This window comes from Dermacentor andersoni, chromosome 5 (genome assembly GCF_023375885.2).
Source record: "Dermacentor andersoni chromosome 5, qqDerAnde1_hic_scaffold, whole genome shotgun sequence".
Lineage (NCBI taxonomy): Eukaryota > Metazoa > Arthropoda > Arachnida > Ixodida > Ixodidae > Dermacentor > Dermacentor andersoni.
Window position 1 is genome coordinate 69,048,652 of NC_092818.1, and position 24,009 is coordinate 69,072,660.

The window sequence follows — 24,009 nt, forward strand, 5'->3', positions numbered from 1 at the left end:
GAGATGGTGTCGGCTGGCACAAGACAGGGGTAATTGTAGACCGTTGGGAGGGGCCTTCATCCTGCAGTGGACATAAATAGGCTGAGATGATTATAATAATAATGAATCTTTCTGTGTTGCTTCCATTTAGTCAGTGCCCCAGAGAGCGATGCGAGGTGGGCAAAGGAAAGGTCCTCCTCCTGGTTCTCTTTTCTAGTTGGCTGATGTGGCACAAAAGTTTTTGCTACACTGCAAAGTTGGTGAGATGGTGTGGTGAATATTCACAATGCAGATGAAGTGAAAAAAACAATGGACAGAAAATACTACAGTCCCGGTTAATTCTGTGTTTATCTTCACCATGCCTCACTTACACCATGGCCTAAGAAAATAATGGTTTTTGGAACCAAGGAGTTGGTCGGGCAAGAAGCCGAAAACCAGTGGATTCAGAAAGCTGCTCTTGTTTTGTCAGCTAGAATCGCAACAAGAATTTACGACCAGACCAGCATATTAGTCACTGCTTGATGTCCACTGCAGAATATTTTTTAATTTTTATTCAATACTGCCAGCCACCTTTTCGTGGCCAAGGCAGGAGTGGGTACATGATGTTTACTTGTTATTGGTCCATCAAGAAAACAACAACAGTAAAAACTATGAAGACCACTGCGATTTATTACTAGGTAATGAGAATGTACATTTAATGATTAATGCATTAAACACCCAGTGGCTTTGCAGGCCAATTATCCAATCACAAAACTCCTATGCAAGTTCTCTTCATGAGGAACAAAGTTTTTCAAATGCAAGCAAATCCACAAGGTAAAACAGAGCAGCCGATTAAACAAGGACACAGAGCTCTTGTCTCATCAGAATAATGCAAATGTTCTCACTTTTTTTTAATGTAGTGCCTAGCATGTGGAATTCCAGAATGCATTAGTATGGGAAGAGTAAGGAGAAGTATTCGCATAATGGCACTAGCTCATGTTTCAAATGACATTTGTATTGTTCTGTGTAACCCTAAAGGATATTTATCAAAACGTTGACTGAGAGGTGCAATTTATCATTAAAAAAAGAAGTATTTACATAATGGCACTAGTTCATATGTCACAAATGGCATTTGTATTGTTCAGTGCAACCCTAGAGGGCATTTACCAAAACCTTGATTGAGATGTGCAATTTATCATTAAATGTGAAGCAGTGACAATCACTCACTTAGTTCAAGCAATAAAGAAGTCAATTCATTCTAATGTATTGCTTTGATGCAAGCTATGTCATCACATGCACGACATCAATGGAGCAGCTACATAATGCAACACCACATAATGTCAGCTAGTTTAGCATTAACACAAGCAGCTGCACCGATTACCAGTTTGTCGCATCTGCATAATTTTTTTTAGAAATACAGCTTCTTGGCCAGTGGGATACTAGAATGCTTAAAGAAGTATGATATTCTAAAATGTTGCATGTGGTCTGCAGTTATAGTAGGCTGCAACTATAACTGGAAGTGTCGCCTATTAATTAGTAGCTTGAATGCCCGTTCGGTGTTCCCCATCAGGTTGAGCATGGCCTCATGCCACTGCACATGATCAACTTTTGTTCTGCTGTCGGTCAGCATTCAAGATGCCTCCTGTTCAAACTGCTAATATAACTTAAGCTGTACGATGTGCAAAGGTGATACAAGTTTGCTTCATTGATGCCTGCAAAGGCAGCAGAATTGTTTACTTTGGATGTAAAAAAAGAAAGGAAACAGCCACTCTATAAAAAAAGACCTGAGCTCGAGACTTCCAATTTTTTGTTGGTGAAAGAGTGTATTATCTGCTACAGTTGCCACTCTGTAATGTGGAGTACTACTTTATTTCTAGCCTTACGTAGCTCATGGAACTCACAGCTGATTGATTGACTGATACAATTTTAATGACCCAAATAAACAGGAAGGCCTATGAGAGACGCATTTGACCACATAGCCTTTAACGTGCATCCAAAGCTGGATACAAAAGCAATTTTATCAGCTACAGAGGCACAATTCTACTAGGCAAACAACTCAAATAGCAGCTCAAGTCACCCCACTGAGCCACTAAGCAAGATCCTCGACTTCCAAGAGCAATTCCACGCTGTTTAAAAAGGTGCTGCAACCTAGCGAAAGTTCCAGGTGCAAGCAGTCACCTCACCATCACATTTTAACATAGTCTGGAGCTATCTTGAGATCTGCCTAGCTTAAGTGACACAGGCTTACTGAAAGTTCCGTGCCTCTGTACCTTTGGGAACAACACAGCTACTGCTTCACTGCAGTTTTGAGTTAATCATCACCATGCATCTGTCTTGCTCTTGACAACATGCTCATGCCACTCCTTATAAATTCTAATGCACATTGCCTGCCCTCGGTCCTTTTCAGCATAAGCTTGGAAGTAATGAGGTAAAACATTAATCCAGGATACAAAGTCGGTTGCTTGGAGAACTCTATGGAAGTCATTCATATTAAACAGCACAAAAAAAAAGAACAGACAAGGAAGAGCACAGGACCAGCGCTGACTGCCAACAACATCTTTATTGAAGCACGCATTTGTCCATGTGTTTTTTGGTACTGTTTAAAATGAATGACCTGTACCGACTAGCTCGCACTCAAACCCTTCTAAGTCTATGGAAATGGTTTAAGCACATTTTTGACAACAGCTTTCACAACTTACACCAATTTCATGTAGACCAAAAGCACCAATGAAGCGAATTTCAAATGCCACGAGTTCACATGAAAATCCGAGACGCAGCATCAATATGCCAACCTACCATGTGACGTTACACCTTCAACTCTGTATGCAGCCTAAGAAAAGCAGTTTTTACTACAAAGAATACGAGAAGCCAGTTACTTTCTCCACGTACACAAAGATACTGCCTTCAGTACCTAACCAGGGTATTTAATTTCTTTCTTTTTACCACCAGATATATGCAGATTTTTGGTACCTTTATGTTACGTTTTACTTTAGATGTGGTAGTTAAAAAAAAAAAATTATGGGGTTTTACGTGCCAAAACCACTTTCTGATTATGAGGCACGCCGTAGTGGAGGACTCCGGAAATTTGGACCACCTGGGGTTCTTTAACGTGCACCTAAATCTAAGTACACGGGTGTTTTCTCATTTCGCTCCTATCGAAATGCGGCCAACGTGGCCGGGATTCGATCCCACGACCTTGTGCTCAGCAGCCCAACACCATAGCCACTGAGCAACCACGGCGGGTGATGTGTTAGTTGCAAGATATACCATGGTACATAAAATTGTGACCTAATCACCATATTTTTTTTAAATGAAAGTAAAGCACAAATAACTCCTAAGGGAGTGCTTGGAAATTCCTATGTAAATTTTAAAGCAAGCCAAAAGCAACCCAAGAAGTATGCATGAAAAGAGTAACTTGCAATTTTTACTCAGTGCATCGAGTTAAAAAAACCTGAAATATATAAATTATGTGCCCTGTTTCTCGAGTCTAACTTATCTAAGATAAGACTATGCAAAAGTAATAATATGCAAATTTAATTTAATTCTGGTGTTTTGCCAGAATTAGTGCCGAAATTCCCGATATGATTCTGAGATGTGCCATAACGGAGGACTCCAGATTAATTTTGACCATGTGGGGTTTTTAAACATGCACCCAATGCACAATACAAGGGCATTTTTGCGTTTTGCCTCTATTGATATACGACCACTGCGTCTGGGTTTTGATTCCGTGCCTTCGGGCTTAGCAGCGCAACGCCAAAGCCACTACATCACCATGACAGATATGCAGATTTGTTGGCATTAGTATTGTCCACAGTGATGCCTCTGACATGTGCATCATGCACATGCCAAAGCAGGTATGTGCCTACTATGCAGGGACTGTTTTGAACCCTAGCAGCAAAGCCCCCTCCCCCCTAATTTTCTTTTCTTCTGCAATCTTGAAGCGATGGTTGTCAGACTGGGTGAAATCCACAAGGCTCCTCATACTCATTCATCATGTTCGATCATCTTATCGGTCAAAGAGAGCTGGCCGAGTCATGCACCTTGAACTGATGCTGGGGCCTTCTATGCTTTATACAGTGTTTGAACAGTACTGCACAGCGATGATTAAGGGCAGTGCTCAAAAAAGTAAGAGATTAGACTGCTAGTCAAGTATGTGTAGAAGGTCGGTCGGAAATTGACTGCATACTCTTGTGTGACGATTTGCCATACATAGTACACACACTGTCGAAATGCTAGTGAACAAAAACCAACTCACTGGGGAATGAAATAAAGCTCCCCTGGACATTAGTCGAACACAATCATAAAGACAACATGCACTCTTCAGCATATACCGATGTTTGAGACATTGGAAAATTAGACAACCCAGCAAAAGCTTGTGTCTTCATTGCTGCTGTGACTTAAAAAATGAGGTAGCCAAGTCGACCAAAGAGCAAATTTTGTGTTCTATTAGACAAGTGTTAGAAGCACTGGATGCCAGTTTCGACGGCAATATTTAGGAACAAGTTGAAAAGCTGTCAATCAACTTGGTTGATTTATTTGGGCCCTATAAGGAAAGGGTTAAACAAATAAATATTTTTTTTTTGTGTTCATAACAATCGAGTCAGTAATAGGAACCGACTTAAAAATTGAGTACGTCCTTGAGCTGCCTCTGTGTCTGAGGAAGATGTGCTAGGACAGGTTGAAGCCTGGATGCGATTTTAATATGAAGCACTCTTTGTTGCCAACAGCAGCTGCTGTCATAGGAGCCAGCTGGACAGGGCTTACCAATGTCCATGAGGGAATCGAGGCCTGCAATAAGGCAACTAAAGCTAGTAGCATATATGCTCTGACAGGCACTCTCCGTAAATGCATGCGAGTGCCTGGCAGCACCGATTCCCGATTTTGACACTTGTCTTTAATTAAATAATGGGAAATACCAAGTGTTCTCGCGTGCAACGCTGGGTCATAGCGACACCCATGACAGGGCAATGCCTGTGTCTGTTACAACAAAATTTTCGGGCTATTAATCAAAGTGAATAAATTCACAATGAATGACACAAATGACACTCCAGGTGGCAATGCTATCAAAATTTGTGGTGTGCTACGGTACGATACCCATCGTATGGTTTGTTTTAGTGTATTGGCGGAAAATTGGTGAGGCTTTTCGTGTCTCTCCATCTTGTTATCAACGGCGAGGTCGTAGGACCAAGTAGCACTGACACAGGTTTGTGCCTCTGCCAAGTCTAACAGTTCCCTCGAAAACTATCGCTGATAACATTTGAGCGGCTCACGCTGCACCTCAAACGCTCACGGATAGCACAACGAAAGTCGAGCATGCACAGTGACATATGTATGGCGATGTGCAATATGAATTGGAACACCGATTGGCATTCTACCCACTACTCCATAGGTGACAGCTCCAATCCGACATGCCAGCATGTGTCCGATAGGTCCTCCTGAGCGAAAAGCCCTGTGTAATGCGTTTGTGTTCTACGTTATGTCACGTTTGCCTCTATAAACGCAAATTTGGTGCCTCATCTCGCAGTGCAAGGCCTTTTCCTGCCCACGCCCTCTTACCTCGTGAGGCAGGTGGTTAACCACCACTTTGTATCCGCGAACATTGGTCACCACGACGAGAAAGGCCATGCAAGTGTGCAGAATATCGTCGGTGCAGTCAGGAGACTTCACAGGGCTGACCAGAGCCTGCACTATCTCCCTCAAATGACTGTCCAACAGGTACGGCTGTTCGAGATACTTGTCGAAAGTTCCCTTAAACGTGTCCAGCAAGTGTTCGATCTCGCGTTCGGTGAGGCCACCTTTCGTGACTTTGCGAATCACGCTCATGACGGCCTCGTAGTCTTCGAACTCCTGAAGTGCATCCTCATCTGCGGGCTCTACACTGCTGGGCGTGGGTGTGCAGGCTTCCATTGTGATACACGCTCGCCGGCTGCCTACTTGTCAACAACGAATTGCGACGATACTGCGAAGCACATTGTCGCGAGGTCCCATTTCTTCTTATCTTTCCTAATGGACGACGGGACGCAGCTCTGGTTCCGGTGAGCAAAGGCCAAGCACACCTACGCAAAGCACGACGAAACTTTCAGTTTCACGACAACATCCATTCAAACGAGGCTACAGAGAACCAGGGAGGAGGGAGGAGAGGAAATATACCCGGTGTGCCCGCTGTGGACTGGTGTCGCCAGCAGCGCATTCCTTCACGCCACCTATAATTGTTAGTCATTGTTTTTTCCGCGTCATTAGGCCCAATACCCTACTACAATCGTTCTGTAATCTGGGCCCTCAATTAATTACGCAAATTTCGCTTTCGATAAATGAGTCTATCTAATCCTCGTTTGCAATATTAGCATATCGTGAAAGTATTCAACATGGCGTCGACTGGTAGGTCAATACGTGGGATTTCTTTAACATATTTTCTGAGGTTTTTTGGTTATGCAGCGGGCAATTTTTGCGCTCACATCGTGCGTTTCGTGCGCGTAATGTCTCGAGTCATCCGTAAGGCGCGCTTGTAGTCATGCCTAAAGCGGCGCCCGTCCGTTAAATATGGTAGTAGTAACCGGGTCGCGCTCCTGACGAGTGTTCTCGTGGGCCCGCCATAAAATTCCGCTCGGCGTGGTTATCACGTATGGTTGTCAATTATCTCGGCGTGTTAGTCACGCAGTGTTTCACTAGTTCAGGCGCTGTCGTAGTCTGCCTCTCTCATCGTGGTGCGCCGGACAGCGGTCCGCCGCCGGTAGCGATTAAGCCTGCTCGCGAAGTTTGGTGGCCACTGATAGCGAACGTGCCCAACGTGTTCATTCAGCGTGCGCCCCGTGAACGTCCTGCGCGCGGATTCATATTAGACATGCCAGGTAACGTAGAACTCGAGTTGTCGCTAGCGCGTACGACTGCTATTTGACAGTTAGGCAGCAGTTTTTTTTTTGTGTGCCATTTTTTTTGTTAGCGCTAGACGGCCAGCTTAGCGTAGCTCTTTGGCGCCCGCTGCATTTTTTTTTTTCTTTGGTGCCCCGAATTGCCGGAGCAAGGGAGCTGATCGGGAGGCGTCGCGTCGTTAGGCTGCTGCCTGTGTCGCGACGCGTGCCGGCTCTGGGCTACACTTCTCGCAGTTTGAGCCACGTGTGTTTCCGTTGCAGGAAAAAAGCATAAGGTTAAGGGGAAGACCCTCAACCTAAATGACTTTTTGGGTGGTGATCAGGAAGCGCCGTCGGGATATGCCGTGGTCAACACTCGTCGTATCAACTGGGCGGACACCATGGAAAATGAAGCCGTTGACGGTAAGGCCTTTTCGTGGGCGCACTTTGTTCTTGGCATTGTGCTGTTGTTCACTTGGCGCATGCGTGTGAAATTTGCCATCGCGCTTGCGATGCATGTCGTGCGGCAGCTGATATTCCTCGCCGGGTGCACGTGGTAGCTACTGAACATTATATTAACATTATATACATTATAAGTCCTAATGCTAAGCTAAATGAACTGTCGAACCCTTCCGCTCACAGCTTTGCAGCACTGCGTCCTTCAGCTTCTCCTTTTTTTTTTTCTGCTTGTAAAATGTGATATTGTACGACTTGGTGCTTAGCGCACCTGCTGTTTGTTGAGTCTTGGGGTCCGTGCATCGTATGCTGCAGTTACTTTTCGAGGACATTGCCGTGTGAGAAGCCATGCCACTTGATCTCCCTGACCTCGTTTCACTCTTCTAGAGAATGTTGCTACTTTTGTAACACGAAGCCCTTATCTTGACTCGCATGCGCCCTATTTGCGTCGGAAGCAGAGAAATTCACCATCGACTACAAGAGGGACGAGAAGATCATCCTCCCTACCGCTCCAAAGGCTGCCCGGGGCCCGGACGTGGACTTATCCAGGGTCCCCAACCGACCACCCTACACAGTCTACCTGGGCAACCTACCGTACGACATCTGTGACGAAGACGTCATCAAATTTTTCCGCGGCTTGAAGGTGAAGAGCACTGTGGTACCCTTGATTGATTGGGTTACTAACTTTGTCCCTTCTTTCCTTTCTCCCTTTTTTCCTTTTTTCTTCGTTAAAGGTGTCATCTGTGCGCCTGCCTAGAGAGAGTGGTGACAAGGGTCGCATGCGTGGCTTTGGCTATGCCGAGTTCCCGGACCGTAGCACCCTCCTGGAGGCCCTGGGTTACAACAATGAGGCAAGTTGCATGTCCCTGACTGGCTTTCGGATAGTAATAGACATTTGTGCCTGTTGCTATAGTGTTTCATACATAGCAGGCAATGCTGAGTAAGTGATGCAAGTAGTACAAACAGAGGTTTCACTATGTGCTTTTCGCAGTGCGGTTGCTTTTTATGAGTGGTTCTTTATACAGAATAACTAGTTCAAATATTACAATCGCAACTTGCTGATCTAAGGTTATGTCAATTAACTTATTTGTGCAGCTTTGTGCTTCAGGTATGCAAGATATGTTTCGGTCACAAGTGCAGCAGTGTGCTGTGGCCACTGGTCGCCGAAATGTGCCGGCGCATTGTCATAATTTTGTTGTACCAAAGTCCGAGACTTTATGTTAAATCGAATTATGTGATGCATATCTATCCTTTGTATGCAACCTTCTATGCGCTGCAAAATCTTGTTTGTGAATTAGGGCAGTCGTAGAAGTCTCTCTAACCTTTGAAGTGTTGCCTGCTATGTGTAAAGTGGAGTACAGCATGCGAAGCTTGCACGGTATTATCGAACCTTCAACCTTGAAAAGGTAGAGGAGGTGTTTAATACCCCCTGACACACGGGCAAAAGTAGTCCTTTGCAGTAAACCTCTATTGTTACTCTGAAGGGCCCTTTGCGGAAAGACGTTGAGCCGATGACACACGGCACCGCACTAACTTCCTTAGGTGTTCCCTCAGATGAATGCCGCAAGAAAGATGGCACTGCTTGTTAAAGCAGCAAGAGAAAAAAACATTTTTAAGAAGCTGCGTATTTAGATTGCATTTAGCTACTGTAGAACCCCCCCCCCCCCCAATTTTTCTTTTTCATTGTTAATGCCTTATAATGTGCATGTTCCTTTGTTTTATTTGCGTTTTGCACTCTTAGCAGCAATTTAAATTGGTCGAGCAACTCTGTACAGTCGGTGTTTTGCTGTCATTTGCTGTGCATGTTGTTTATTCTGGTGTTGCCCAGGTTTTTGTTCTCCCTTCCTTCGTGCATGCAGGTGTAGCACGTTTTATTCAATGTATTATTCGCACAATTGTAATAGCGTGACAGAGCTGCGCAATTGCATCATGGCTCAGCGAAATGCTAGCGATGAAGCAAGAGTTAAAAGTTGCTTCGACGCTTGTTACCCTCGGATCTCTTGAAGATAAGATAAACACAGCCAAGGCGAAAGTGTAAAACATCAAACGTCGACTCATCATGAACAGTTCCATGTTGACTGCTCTGGCACTGTACCCTCGGGCTGCCAACTGCAGAAGGTGGGCCTACGTGCGCAACGAACAATGGTTTCACGATGTTAACACATCAAAGACGATGCAGCAAATGACCCTGCTGGAATTCAACATGGCAGCACTAGAGACGTGATGGGAGCATTTGAAAGTATAGCTAGAGTAAATCTTCACTGTTCGACAAATTACATTACCGCTACAAAATTAACACATTTTCGCAAGGTAAAAAAAAAATACTTATGGGCCACCGTAGTTGTGTGCCAGGTTTCTTTCTATTGATGAGTAGTGCATGCTGTGTGCGAGGGTAACACCTTTTTTGCTTGAAAAGTAGATGCGCAATCTCCTTGGAACTTCAGTGGGAGGGAGATACTCCTTTGTCGTGTGTCATACCCCTGTCACACGGACGCGGCTAAAGTCCTTTTAACTCCCTTCAACCAAGGACGCCTTTATCTTGAGGGAGATGCGCGCTGTGTCACACAGCAGTCCTTCAGCAAAGGAAGTTTAAGGAAGTTCCTAGCGAAAGGAGACGAAAGATCTCCTTTGCAGACTGAAGGGAGTACTCTTGTTCTCAGCGTGCTTGAATTTCAAGTCAAGAAATCAGCCTCATTTTTATTAATTTCACTTTTACCCGCAATTATAACTGTTTTTATTGCATATAATATAGTATTTGAGCACTGACAAAGATATTTGAGTTGGGCAGCTACATTCGACTCTCGAACCGGGCGTTCTCGGAATGGCTGCTGCGTTTGCCCCGACTGCGCCATTTTTGTTGTTTTGGTCAACGCGATCGCACGTCTCGCGCATGCGGAATGAGTGACTCGCGTCTTTCCCAAGACTTTTTAGCAACATATAACGTGTTTCTTTCATGACTGCGTAGGAGGTGAGTGACGCCTAATGGGCCCCCAGCGGCAGCTTTCAAAAGCTCACTTATAGGCAGTGTGACACGGAGCTAACTCCTTTGAGGTGAAACTCCCTTGCGGTCCTTTAAGGGAAGGAAGTTTGAAGGAGATCCGAGTTGCCCGTGTGACACGGGTATCACTGTGCTTGAACGCCTTTCCCGTAGATGTCCCCTTACCTAAAGGACTTTAGAGTGCCCGTGTGTCAGGGGTATAAAGAAATGTGTTCCCGGACTAGTTCGTTGAAACTTCAAACAAACGTGCAGTTTATGTTGGTACAAAAGAAGGCAGACAGAATTCTGGGCTGGAGTAAAAATTTGCTTGCATAGGAATTAATGTAAGCATTATATATCTGAAAAAAGAAATGGGAAGGCTGATTAGTGACACGTCACAGATGTTTTACAAGCTGCTGTGATGTGGTTTTGTTGGATTGCTAAATTATTGCAACATGATTGTGATGTTCCTTTCCACTTATGTGCCGTGTAGTTTGTGCACATCCCTTGCTGCTTCAAATGCATGTCTGCTCTGGAACCAGCCGTGGTTGTTTAGTGGCTGTGATGTTGTGCTGCTAAGCAACACGTCGCGGGATCAAATCCGGGCCGCGGCAGCCACATTTCGATCGGGCCAAAATGCAGAGATGCCTGTGTATTGTGTGTTCGGTGCACGTTAAAGAACTACAGGTGGTCAATGTTAATCCGGAGTCGCCTGCTACAGCATGCTGCATAATCAGATTGTGCTTTTGGCACGTAATGCCCCAGAAATTACTATGTCTACTTCAAATAAACTTCACGTGCATGTTGGCACTTGTCCCGTGTTTGCCTCCTTTGATGCTGCCCTGAGGTACACGCTTGTTGAGGCCTGTGTAGAGTGTGCAGCTGTTAGACTGAACAGGTCCCAGCACCTTGAACATCAGAAATAATCCAAAATTTCTGAGCTTACGTTTCTTAAGCAGGCACACTCAGCACCTACTCGTACAAAGCAGGTGGAAACATTTGTGAAGGAAGTCTCCATTGCAGGATTCTCAATGGCTTAAAGGGACACTAAAGGTTACTATTAAGTCAACGTGGACTGTTGAAGTACCATCACAGAAACCTCGAAACGCTTGTTTCGTGCCAAGGAGAGACTTATTTTAAGAGAAAATGCGTTCTGAAGCGTCCGCGTACCTCTAGCGCAGTTCAAATCACCCGCCCTCCGATCGAGGAGTACTGACATCATGGTCTCATAGTGACGTTGCGCCATCGGTGAGTAGAACTGCGTCCGCAGACGGCGCTACGGCTTTTCTGCGCAAAACGCAAACGCGCGGCCAGAAACAGAGCAGACAGCAGAGCGAAAGCGGGAGTATGGTGGCTAGCGGAAGGAGAAATGCGCGACCATGGGGCTCTTGCATTGCCCAGGGGGCGCTGCGAGAAAGGTGCTAAAAAGCGCCCTCTGTCCTAAAATGGGTCGTACCAAGCTCGGTCGTCTGCTTCGGAAAGCATGTTTACAATATGGACCCGCCACTTTCGGTTGTGTTGTAGCACGGCCTGCTGCGTATATCGGGCGCCGAAGATTTTTTCAGGGGTGGCACGCTGCGTAAAGGCAAGAGATTATGCAGTGCCGAATACGTGTACGCCGTTCAAGAATTAGGCGGCGAAGTTTTAGCACGGTGTCAATCGCAAGTGAAGCGAGTCGCGTACGAAGTGGAACTACAGGTAAGGTTTGCACGCTAGCTGCTAGATTCAGGCGCGCAAACGCGAGGAAATGCGTACTATAAATGAATCCACAGCAGCGATAAGCAGACATCATGTGTGCGGAACTGCTCGAGCACACGACGGTACGCGCCGCAATGTACGAACTGCTCGAACGCACGATCGTACGCGCCGCGACGGCAGCGGTCTTTCGACATGCCGCCAAACGGCGGGCCTCCTGCAATCGTTGTTGACTGCATGCCGCTAAACTGATGCAATGCATGTGAGCTCGCACGTACGTGCGAATCGCGCTGCAGCGCGAGCTCGTGCGCTGCTCGCTTGATGTAGCTTTTAATGACAGCGCTCGAACATCGATGTGCTGCAATCAATATTGCCTTGCTGCACTGCCTCAACGTGCTGGCATGAGATCAAGGATGAGCGCATTTAACTCTCTTAACCTGTGCTGCTCGTGCAGTAGTAGTGAATTGTCATCGAAATGAGCCCGACCATTTGTGCTCATTTGCACACACTTCACCACTTCGCATCGGTCGAATTGTTAATTGTCGCTGTGGCCGGGTCTCGAATCGTGAATTACCAGCCATGCCTGCTGCTATGTCGGTCTGCTGTCGGTACTGTAGGTGCAAAAGACCGAAATTTCGAACGCAGATAATCAAGCAAGCTTCAAGACAGGCGAAGCAGTCAGCATGGTACGAAGTTTCGCTTACTCAGCGCGACGAACTGCAGCTATGCAGCGCGCCCGACGCTCCACTTCGTGAAGCCTTGAAGGAAAACGGTAGAATCTGATGTTGGGATTCAGGCCTTCTTGTTCATGGCAGCCCACGACGCAGAAGTAGTGACAGTGACGCCTTTTCGAGGCTGGGCTAGGTCTCTCCGGATCGGCATCACCGATTCCTTCTGCTCCCAGCATTACGTCCCACGGCACACGGAGAGTCCGTTTTCGTTAAACTATAGGCTGTGGCGAGCTCGCAGCGTGGTTGGCGTGGTCTGTGAGAAGTGACGAGCCTTTTCGCACTCGCAGCAGGGCATAAAAAAGTGCGAATCGACGCAAAACTTGGCCTAGAAACGTGCTTCGCCACAGCCAGGGCTCAATACGACCCAAGCTGGCACGACCCAGATGTCGTTTCCCGCACCGCCACCAGGCGCCTCTACTATACCTCAAACTCCAGCGCAAAACGCCCATAAGCTGGTACTTCATTCTATGACGCAAACTTCGACGCTCGTCGCAATGAACCCTGACACCGACAGATTGGCTCGCGATGGTGGGCTCAACTTCAGCGATTTGAGCACCGACGAGCGTGACCCTGCTGCTGAGGGCTCGCACTGCTGGCATCGTTGCGTACTACGACGGCGGCCTCGACACCGGCTATCCGGAGCGGGAAAGCAACGAGGGCTTCCCACGACATCACATGGACGTGGCATTCTCGCTGCTTGTTCCAAATGAAAGTTTCGCGAGCCAGCAGAACCCTCACAGCACGACGCGATAACGAAACTACTGAAACTCCAAAGCGTGCGCGGCGCAGAGTCGAGCGAAAACGAAACCTTTCGAACACCCATATTATTGAAGGGTAACGTCAAAATGTTATTTTTTCTTAGAATCGAATAGATGTAGACAAGTAGCATTTTTTTCCGTTTTATAATCAAATGAAATATTCTTAATACGAGTAGTTGAGTATTAGTAACACAAATTATGAGGAGTGCTTTCGTCATCGGGCTAGTACCGGAATGTCGCTGGGGGGTCTCAAATCGTGTCATGCATTTACCTCAATTTCTCGGTTACTAAAGCTCTGTTCGCGATTATATTGACGTCTCAGACGTTTTAGAACATTGCTCTACCACTTTAACTTGAGTTTCTGGTAACCTTTAGTGTCCCTTTAAGTCGTGCGTAGTTAGGCGAAGTCGCGGGGGCACACACAGAAACCTATTTCATTAGTGTTTCCCCACTGCACGCAGGCTCATAGTCATCGTACATGTTTATCTCCTAATTTAAACGTCTAAATTTTTTCAAGGCATAAACTGTGCTATTATTCTGAGGAAAGACCTTCCCACCAGCCACAGAATTTTGAGACGTGTTTCGGGTGAATATCTTGAAATGTCCCCATGTAACAAACATGTACAGTGCTCGCGGAATGAAACGCGTCAATTTAGGCCTAACTAATGCACATACTCTCATTTCCACTGGCTGTAGTTCGTGACACATTGACGCAATTTTGGCGCGTACACTTATATCGGAGTCCGCTTCACCTTTGTTTGTCACAATGTCGCAGGACTTGTGATCTATATGTAGTGTTAGCTCAGAATTTTATTCTTGGCCCTTTAAAGGCTGTACCGGAGTATAGTCGAACCCGACTGTATCGAACCCGTTTACATCGAATTATTCTTTATATCAAACAATTTATGAACACGGTATTGCTACAATAAGCATATACTATAGCAAAAGTTACGCTTACATCAAACAAATAGCAGCGACTCCCGATGTATCGAATGTCGAGCGGTGGAAAAGTGCTCCCAGAAGTTAGCTTTCCCTCACGGTGGTGGGGAAACCCAGCGGTGCAGTTCCACTCAGCCGCTGTCCCTACCGTGACCGCGCTGCCTCGGACGAGCCGTCGACACCTCCCTGCAAAAAATTATCCTGGCCCGCCCGCAGTGCTTGCTCAGACAGCCAATCAGAGGTTCTTGTGCCCTTTCAAGATGGCTCAAGTGCGAGTTGTCTCGCTGCTTTTTGGGATCATTGTGTTTGTGCCTTGTGGGCCTTCTCTCACCATGAAGCTCGAAATCGTAAATCTGGTCAAACGCGGGATGCCCTCAGCGTGCAAGATTTCGAAGAGCAATCTAAGCGCAATCTTCGAAGAATAAGGGGGAGATTAGGGCTAAAGTGGATAAACTCGCGACCCAGTGCTTGTGGCGCCCGACGCATACGCACGGCCGTGTAGAAGTGGTTCATCCGAAATTGCTTCGGGCGTGCCAGCTTCCGCGTGCCCGCTGATGAGTGCAACAAAGCTGCTGCCGGTGTTGCCGAAGTTTGGACCGAGCTGTCAAAATTTCCGAAAGCCGTTGACGAATCGACGGTCGGCGACTTGCGAGTGAAGTTGATGATGTCGCACCACAGGAGAGCTTGAGATAGAGAGAGGGAGAGAAAACATTTATTCAGACCATCGAGGTGGTTGCTTTTGAGCTTGAGTGGGTGGTGTCCTCATTCCAGGACTCCACTGGCCATGGCTGCTCGACGTACTTACTGGACGAGAGCTTCTTGTCCCGCCAGGGTATCGCCGGTCAGCTGTACCTCCCACCACTCAAATGACGTACTAGGTGTCTTTAAGTGTTGAGGTTTGCCCCCGCACCCCCACGAGATGTGAAAGAGTGTAGGGCATGTGTCGCTGCACCAGGGGCAGATGCCGCGATATGCATGTGGGAGAATTTTACTGTATCTGTGTAGGTTTGAAAACGATGACTAGATTACTGACCTCATACCAAGCGCAAGTGAAGGTGGGCACAATGGGGAAAGCAACAACGGTCCTTTGCCCACGTCCTCTGAGGTGATTGGTGCACTTGCACTAGTCCGGTGCTTCTGCGCGAATGCGGAAGGTTGCGGCCTCAGCTGCTCCGACTCCTCAGACAATGTGGAGAAGAGCATACGTCGCAGGCAGCGAAACTGCCCAAGAAGAAGAAAATACAGGACTGTTTCATGCGAAACAAGCTAGTTTCAGCAATAAAGTGATTTTATAAATGGTATGTGCTTTTATGATGCCCAATTCTTTAGCAGGCTTATATCGAATTGTGCCCTATATCGAACTGATAGGCGTTTTCTTGCAAGTTCGATGTAGCCGGGTTCGACTGTATCTCTTTGAATGATCCAAGGCACTGCACCTCGCAAAATATGATCTATACAATAGAACTTCAATGTAACAAACATGCATGTAAATAATGATCAAGTATACCAATGTAAATCTGAAATGTTTCTAGCTGACATGGTTAGTCATCTTCAGACTCGGAGTCATCGTCCGGCAGCGCAGCAGAAACCTGACGAATGATCTCGCCGTCGTCGAGTTCTGTGCATGTCAGTACGGCAGTATCAGCACCTATGAAACTGTCAAATGAGACGGTGTCCGGAATCGCAATGCAACCACTGCGCAGGTCTCGGCAGGGAGGACATCGGAAGGCGACAAATGCTAGGCCACCCCCTTGCCAGCATTCCCCAGTGCAGTGTGTGTAGGCACTGTCGGCGCCATTAGACACTTGACGTGATGTTTCCGTATGCCGCGTTGCATCACTGCAACCTCGACACAGCACACAAAGCAAATATCACCACGCTGATACCAGTCGCACAAACTAAAAACGGGGCCTACTCGCAGTGTCGTGCACGAAAAGACAAATCAGCTGCTGGATTGTCTTGACATGGCTTACTAAGCTGAGACCATAACTGCTGGAGCTACGAACCAGGCAGAAACGATGATGAGCGGGGATTTGCATTAGCGCCACTTCGAGGGGCAGCAAGGAGGGTCCGTTCAAAACAAAAATGGCGTTCAGCAAGTCGAACCATGCACCGGTCAGAGTCGGTGCATGGTGCTCTCGATCGAGTTGGCTCAAGGAGTGTCCAAAAAATCTGACGAGAGGTTGCAAGGTGTCCAAACTTTCGGCGGTGCCGCGAAGCAGACGGAATAATCGAGCATGTCCGAAAAATCGGTCGGCGACTGTAGTTAAGTCGTCAATTAGCACAAGTCATAATTTTTGTTTGAATCTTCAGGTTAATACTAGACCATAGATTCGTAAAATGTTCAGCAGTACGTTGGAAACAAACAGCATTTGAATTTAAAGCCTGCTAATGTTTTACATAGAAATTGAATTTGTTGCTCTTTGGGAAAACACATTGTGTGAGGTGAAAATTGGTTGGCTGAAATAGAGGATGCTCACTCACAGGTATGCTTACATTTTATATGCATACTTACCCACACTCATGTGCGCTCACTCGCTAGTACTCATGTTCCTTGTCATTTACATTAACCCCTTAGGCGTTTTGGGCGAGCCCAGCTTGTTGACGGTAATAATACCGTTTGTCTTATCTCGTAATATCTACTGGAATATCGGTTGTCCCCGTTTGCTCTCTGATCCACGCTGCTCTTTTCCCTTTTCTTAATGTTATGCCTAACAATTCTCATTCCCTTGCTCTTCGCACTGTCGTCAACTTCTGGAGCTTCTTTGTTATCCAAGTTTCTGGCCCATATGTTACCACCAGTAGAATGCAGCGATTGTACACTTTTCTTCAAAGCCTCTAGTAAGTTCCCAGCCATGATTTGGTAATGCCTGCCGTATGCACTCCAACCCATTTTTATTCTTCGGTAATTTCCTTCACATGGTCAGGGTCCCCTATGAGTAATTGACCTAGGTAAACGTATCTGCACAGACTCTATAGGCTGACTTGCAATCGAGAGATCTTGTTCCCTTGCCAGGCTGTTGAACAATATCTTCGTCTTCTGCTTGTTAATCTTCAACCCTACTCTTACACTTTCTCTGTTAATGTCCTCATCGTGTTGTGAAATTCATCCCCATTGTTGCTGAACAGGACAATGTCATCTGCAAACTGAATGCTGTTGAGGTAGTCGCTGTTGACTCTTACTCCTAAGCCTTTCCAGTCTAATAGCTTGAATACTTCTAAGCATGCCGTGAATAGCATTGGAGAGATTGTTTCGTTGCCCTTTCTTGATAGCTAATTTTCAACTTTTTGTGTGGAGAACCAAAGTAGGTGGGGAATCATTGTAGATATTTCCCACAATATTCATGCATGCCTCCTGTACACTGAAATGATAGAATGTCATATGTGAGGTGTAATAAGAGACTAGATGATGCATGCGTTAGAAAGCCAACTGTGTTGCTGGCATTCCAGTTGAGATTAAGTAGGGCAGCCGGGCTGGTCATTTAGTACTTGGACCAAATAACTGGAGATCTTTAAACTAGCGAAATCGGTACCGATGTAGTGGGAATGAAGTCAAGTACAGTGGAGGGTTAGGTGCTGGGATGAGATTAGGGAATTTGGTGGCACAAGGTGGTGTTGGCTGGCGCAAGACAAGGGTAATCGGAAATCCCAGGGCAAGGCCTTTGTGCCACTGTAGACAGGAAATAGGCTGTCGATAATCGTGATGCTGCAGTCAAACACTGCACGCACGAGCAGCAGTGTTTCGGCAAGTGCGGGGAGGAAAAAAATAAATCTCTCACGGAAAATGCACGTCTGGTAGTAAAACCTTGTTAATTCGGACTCGTCCTATGATCCCGGCAGGTGTATGCAATATTTAATGGCAAGAAGCTCATGGTTGTTTTGCGCTCAGTTTTACACAGATGATATTAAGGAAGGACAGGACGTGGACGGACGTAATGCAAACTACCAACTCTTTAATACTGTTAAATAACGCGCTTATATACAAGGAGATATGGCGGGGGGGTGGGTATAAAAGATATGACAAGTTGTATATAAGCGCGTTATTTAACAGTATTAAACAGTTCGTAGTTGGCGCTACGTCCGTCTACGTCCTGTCCTTCCTTAATATCGTCTGTGTAAAACTGAGCGCAAAAGAACCATGAACGTTAACCAACTAGCCCCCTTCATTGCTTTGCAAGAAGCTCTTTTTAATTCGGGCACATTTGGCTGCACACTGGTCAAGTCGGACAAATGTTCGAGTGCAGAGCTCTGCAAAAGCGGCTCTAGCATCTTACCAAAAGAAAAGAAAGTGGCAGATTCCGCATCGCCATTCATCAGCGGAAAACGTCAAGATCTCCGGAGCACTTCATGTTTAGTTGTCCTTTTGGCCCTTATTCTTGCGTTTGCCACTGTGCATGATGCTGTACTGGGCATGTGCCTTTAAAACTGTGTAGTCGCCATTCGTGATTGCGTTGATAGCGACCACAGTTTCGTTTTCGTCGGTTGCGGCGAGGAACAGTGATGTTTTGACTCGGTGCAATGCGTAAGTGATACCGCAGCTCACACACACTGGCATCAAATTTGCCCGCTATTTGCCACAAACACAATCTGTTGCCTACCAGCTCACTGGCGAAAAAATAATGGGAGCGCATGGTAGCGAAACTCTTGTTTTGGATGAAGACGTGGGTTTTGCATGACGGCCACTAATTAATCATGAGGTAACGAGAATTGCAACTTGCGAACTGCATTTGTGCAAAGTAGAAACACAATTTGCCGATTCGTTTGGTAAATGGAGTTGGGTTGATGTATTAAGCTTTTGTTTATTGTTCTCTTGGTACCCCCGATAATTCAACATTTAATTTGGACATATTTTTCGGTCCCATGAAATCTGAATTCACAAAGTTTTAGTGTAGTAGGAACATTGAAAAGTGACGAATTGATTACCCCCCCCCCCCCCTCCTTCTTTCAAATGACTTGCTCACCAAACCTGAGTATGTTGCTGCATATAAGAAGATACATGCAGAAGGCTATATAACAATGGCTCCTTCCCTCCTACTTGGTGAGGTTTGTAGCGGCTTAGTTTGCCACAATAATTGCTGCTGGGAAATCTGTTGCTAGTTTCTCCATCTGCAAGCATAGTGGTTCAGCCAGCATGGGACAGATGAGTGGTGCATGAATTTCCCTAAGCGTCGTCTGCTTGGCTTCAAACGACTTGCTGACTTGGCGGCTTTGCAGATTGATCGCATTCAGTGAAATATGGTGTTAGAAATGCTAGCGTTATACATGTGTGTAGAGTCTCGTGGCCTTCATCCATATAGAGAAATCTGATTGCTTGGAAATTTATGCCAATGAAGGCAGATAAAGCATAATAAACAGAGCCGCAAGCATGGAGATAGGACAAATCCACCTAATGCCCATTGTTTCCACGGTAGCTAAGCGTTTGCCGTGCCAGTCACTCTAGAGGACGTTCTCTTTTGTTTTTACTGTTTCATGTTTTTTTTTTTATATATATATAAAAAGGCCATGAACATAGCGAAGGGGGCATTTTTGTAGTTTCTAGGCACTGTGGTCATACCATGCTGCTAGTAGTGCGAGTTTCAGAAGACTAAACAGACATTTGTTAACTTTTTTGTGAGAGCCTTGAGGGAAGTCGTCGTATGTGGCAAATTTGGAGGCAGTCGTATGTAATAAAAACGATCATATTTAAAGAAAAATAAATGGAAGGGTGGAATTCGGGCAGAACTCGTCTATGATGATTATTCAAGTATCAGAACAGGCGAAGTGCATTATGCAGGAGGCGAGCATTGCAGCCAGACTCCTCTCTTGCTCTTTCACCTGGACACATTGCAGCTTCTGATAGTGGCACCATGAAGTTTGCGCGTCAAGAAATTCATTGAAGAGCGACACTTGCTCAGTGGCACATACCCACATGAAAGGCCCACATTTTTAGACGGCGCTAGCTTTAGGATCGGCCCACATTTTCAGTGGTATAGACAGCCGGAAAGAAAACTGGTCTGACAATACTGAGACTGCTATTCGCATCAAAAAGGCTTACGGGACTCTGGTCGCTAATGCCCACCTGTCAAAAATCTCGGGGAGGCGGGGAATTCTGCCTTCATCTATCGTATGGTGTGCAGTACTTTTTGGTCGTGAATGCGAACAGTCAAAGACGTCTGTCTAGAGATTCTTCACAGCACTGCCTGCTATGTGTGAAGCTGGGTATACTAAGATGTTGATGGACTGCTTCCCCTTAAACGCACGCGTTTGTCTTTCAGAATCTGAAGGGCCGGTCCTTAAAAGTGAGCCTTGCAGAGGAACATGGTGAGTTGTCGATTATTGGTTGTCTGCTTCCAAGAGGAGCAACCTTCTCGCTGATGCTGTGCGTGCGCTGACAATGAATTGCTTTGTTCTTTTTGACAGACAACGAAGGCCGTGAGCGCGGAAACCGTGACATCGGCCGAAGCGACCGACCGTTAGGCGGGGATTGGCGATCGATGACGAGGGATGACGGGGAAGATGACCGGAGAGAATCCTCCTGTGAGTTGCTGTACTTTTTTTTTTTTCTTGCTTTTGCTTTCTGCATTTTGTCAGGCAATGGACTGTTCTGTGGTTTGTTTCCCAACACACACGTATTTTAGTCGACCTGTGTTCTGGGGTAAAACCAGAGGCAGTTGGCTTCTGCTGTAGCTGATTTGTTCATTGCTGGCCGCTTTGTCTGTTGTTTGTCATCCTAACATTTGTGGGGTTCTCACCCGTGCTCTTGGGACAAAGGAACGACAACACAGTAGTACAAACAATCGCAAGGGCATTTATTACACCTTTCATAGACTGCCTGCTAGCCGAGTTGCTATTCACAAAACATGCCGATGGGCGTGCGACAAATCACGGAAATCCGACTCACCGCGACCGGATAATGAGCGAATATATTCGCCCCATGCTGGACACCAACGCCTGGTCGTTCGCGCGTAGGGTCACGCGGACGACCAGGCTCTGGGTCGGCGAGTGGCTAAGGCTTGCCGACCTCGAGCCAAAGAGGAAGAGCCTTCTTCTTTTTGCCCCCAAGTAACCCCGCTGTTAGGTGGCGTTAGCAGAGCAACACTCGTGCCATCTGTCGTACTACCCTGCTAGCATACCAGCATACCGACCAAGTAAAGCCATGCGGCAAAGCCGGATTACAGGAGATGGGAGCTATGCAAGAAAACAATGTATCAGGGGACACGTGAGAGTCGCGCATCCCCACACATTAAAAACTTTCACACTGCTGTAGCCTATATTCATAAATTTAGTCACTATAGAAAGTTGTCCTAGTCTGGTATACTTCAGTGCAAATAGGCCCAGGGCTGATCAAGGCTATGTGGCCGCAACTACACAAATTGCTAACACACTTTTGGCAATCTTGGGTAGATTCTGTATGGGAAAACAAAATTGGGTTTTGTAATTTCCACACCAGACCTCTGTGGTGACATAAGCATTGCAAGTTCTTGCTGGAGATCTTTCTTTGCTTAATTTTTGCTCTTGTTGTTCTGGCAGTACTACACAAACAGGCTTGCTCATCTAATGTCCCAGCAACCCTGATAGGATTGGCAGTATGCTATATAAACCAACACTTGCTGATGCTACAATAACATTGTGCATCTTTTCATTTGCTTTCCTGCTCTTTCCTTTTTTCTTTTGAAATTTTTTAGAGCCCTTGCTAATCGTGCCTCTGGCTTAATGTTGCAGTTGGTGGTAGCCGAGGATTTGATGACGATGGCGGCTACCGTCGGTCTGGATTTGGGCGGGACTTTGACCGAGACGGGGACCGTGACCGGTACTCAAGAGACCGACCTCGTGGGTTCGGAGACCGCGACCAAGGCTTCGACCGCGGCTTCGAGCGCAGGAGTGGGCTCGGCGGCTACGACAGGCCACGGGACAGAGACTTTGACAGGGATCGAGGTGCGCTTCGCACAATTTTTTAACACTTTTAACAGGAGCACAGTTTTTAACAGAAATGGATGTATCGCTGGTCAAGGCAGCGTGGCCGTGACAAAAAACATGCCACTGACCGGCGTTGTAACGGGCGGTAAAACATAGCGAGAAGTTCGCCACTCGTAGAGTGCATGATCGGTGGATCGGTGATTGGGCCTGAGATAACGCACACGAGCTAGACTCCTTCCATAGAAGCGTCGTTTGGGCCCACGGGCAACCACCGACAGATGTGAGCAGCCTTCCTACTAGGTTTGTCTGTGTGCTGACTTGTTGAAACTGGTAAAGGGTACACACTGGTCTTGGAGACCAAGAATGCATTTTTTAAATGTTACTTTTAAGTTCTAGTTACCGATGCATGTTCTCTGAAGATTTAACGGTCCTAGATTGATATTGTAGTTGATATCATTTTATATCGCACCTGCAGGAAAAGGCGTTTTGCAGCAAAACTTCGTTTCCAGTCGGGTCTCGCTTGAAAAAGGTCATCCTAATTTTTCGCGCCACTTCAATTATGTGTGCTGAATGCTTGCAAGAAAAAAGATGAAGAAACATCGCACACATAATGCTAAGATGTGGGATTGTTCCTCACCTGCGGCAAGTTGTTTCTTCATCCAGTTTCATTGCCATTAATTTCATTTCTTTAATTCAGTCAGTAAGTACAAGTAATTTCCCCTACGTTGTCCTTGGTGTCGTTGTTTGTTGGCTTCTCATGTGTGGGGTCCCCCCCCGTGCTCTTGGGACAAAGGAACAACACAGTTGTGCAAACAATCACAAGGGCATTTATTGCACCTTTTATAGATCAATGCTTGCTAGCCGAGTTGCTATCCACAAAACATGCCGATGGACGCGCTACAAATCTAGAAGTCCGACTCACCGCGACCGGATAACGAGCGAATATGTTCGCCCCATGCTCGCTCCCAACGGCTGGTCGTTCGCATGTACGGTCATGCAAACGGTGGCGTGTTCGAAGGCGGCGACGAGAGACTGTCTCGCAGAAGCATGGATCAGTGCACGCGCTGGACGTCCGCCGCGCTCGCCGGCCCGCCACCCAAGAGAGCCCCTTATCTTTCTCGCACCCCCAAGTAACCCTGCCGTGAGGCGGCGCCAGCAGCGCAACACACGCGCCATCTCTCGCACTGCGCCTCAACCACTCCGACCGCCGCGGGCGCCAGGCCACGCAGCGAAGCCTCACTGCAGAAAGGAGCTACGCGGGAAAAACAAGATATCGGGGGACACGCGAGAGTCGCGCATCCCCACACATGACATGATTAATAAAAATCGGGGCCCCTCGGTTAACCCCCTTTCTTCTTGTTCCAGAATCAAGATAGTGGGATTGTAAGGACACACTTATATCTACTAAGAAAAAACTTAACGGTTATGAGATAAATAAAATGTATTACCGTGTAGTACGCACTATCCGGGAAAAAAAAGAAAGAACATTTTCCATTGAACAGGTATTGCAATTTAGTGTGCCGGGCTGTGGCCGCCAATGTTCCAGACTGGCTTGCATCTTCGTCGCTCCCAGATTCACAGTCCGACAAAAAGGCAGCATCCTCACTCACTGCTGCTCGATCTATTGATAAAATCTGCCATAGACACATGTTGAATTCCAATGGCGGAGTCGGAGCAAGTTATTCTGCTCGTTTCGGAGCAAGTTTGTTCCAATGGCAGAGTGAGGGCGGGAGTAAGGTGTTCCAGTGAGA

General features: G+C 46.6%; 2 protein-coding genes across 4 annotated transcripts in view; one reads left to right on the plus strand and one right to left on the minus strand.

The window, feature by feature from the left end:
• Tbcd (tubulin folding cofactor D) overlaps nucleotides 1–6,157 on the minus strand; it is a 92,153-nt gene extending 85,996 nt beyond the window's left edge. The window contains exon 1 of the mRNA XM_050178041.3: nucleotides 5,515–6,157. Within this exon, the coding sequence (XP_050033998.2) occupies nucleotides 5,515–5,865 (351 nt within the window). The 5' untranslated portion in view covers nucleotides 5,866–6,157. The remainder of the gene's footprint in view (nucleotides 1–5,514) is intronic.
• Nucleotides 6,158–6,232: 75 nt separating this feature from the next.
• Nucleotides 6,233–24,009, plus strand: part of eIF4B (eukaryotic translation initiation factor 4B) — a 38,423-nt gene continuing 20,646 nt past the window's right edge. Inside the window, exons 1-7 of one of the 3 annotated variants that reach the window (XM_050178044.3) lie at nucleotides 6,233–6,336; nucleotides 7,089–7,229; nucleotides 7,718–7,905; nucleotides 7,997–8,113; nucleotides 20,617–20,662; nucleotides 20,762–20,878; nucleotides 22,064–22,276. In XM_050178044.3, coding sequence (XP_050034001.2) covers nucleotides 6,324–6,336; nucleotides 7,089–7,229; nucleotides 7,718–7,905; nucleotides 7,997–8,113; nucleotides 20,617–20,662; nucleotides 20,762–20,878; nucleotides 22,064–22,276 — 835 coding nt within the window. In that variant the 5' untranslated portion in view covers nucleotides 6,233–6,323. Of the gene's footprint in view, nucleotides 6,337–6,454; nucleotides 6,807–7,088; nucleotides 7,230–7,717; nucleotides 7,906–7,996; nucleotides 8,114–20,616; nucleotides 20,663–20,761; nucleotides 20,879–22,063; nucleotides 22,277–24,009 lie in introns of those variants that run through there. The other 2 variants (XM_050178042.3, XM_050178043.3) reach the window with 2 other exon arrangements.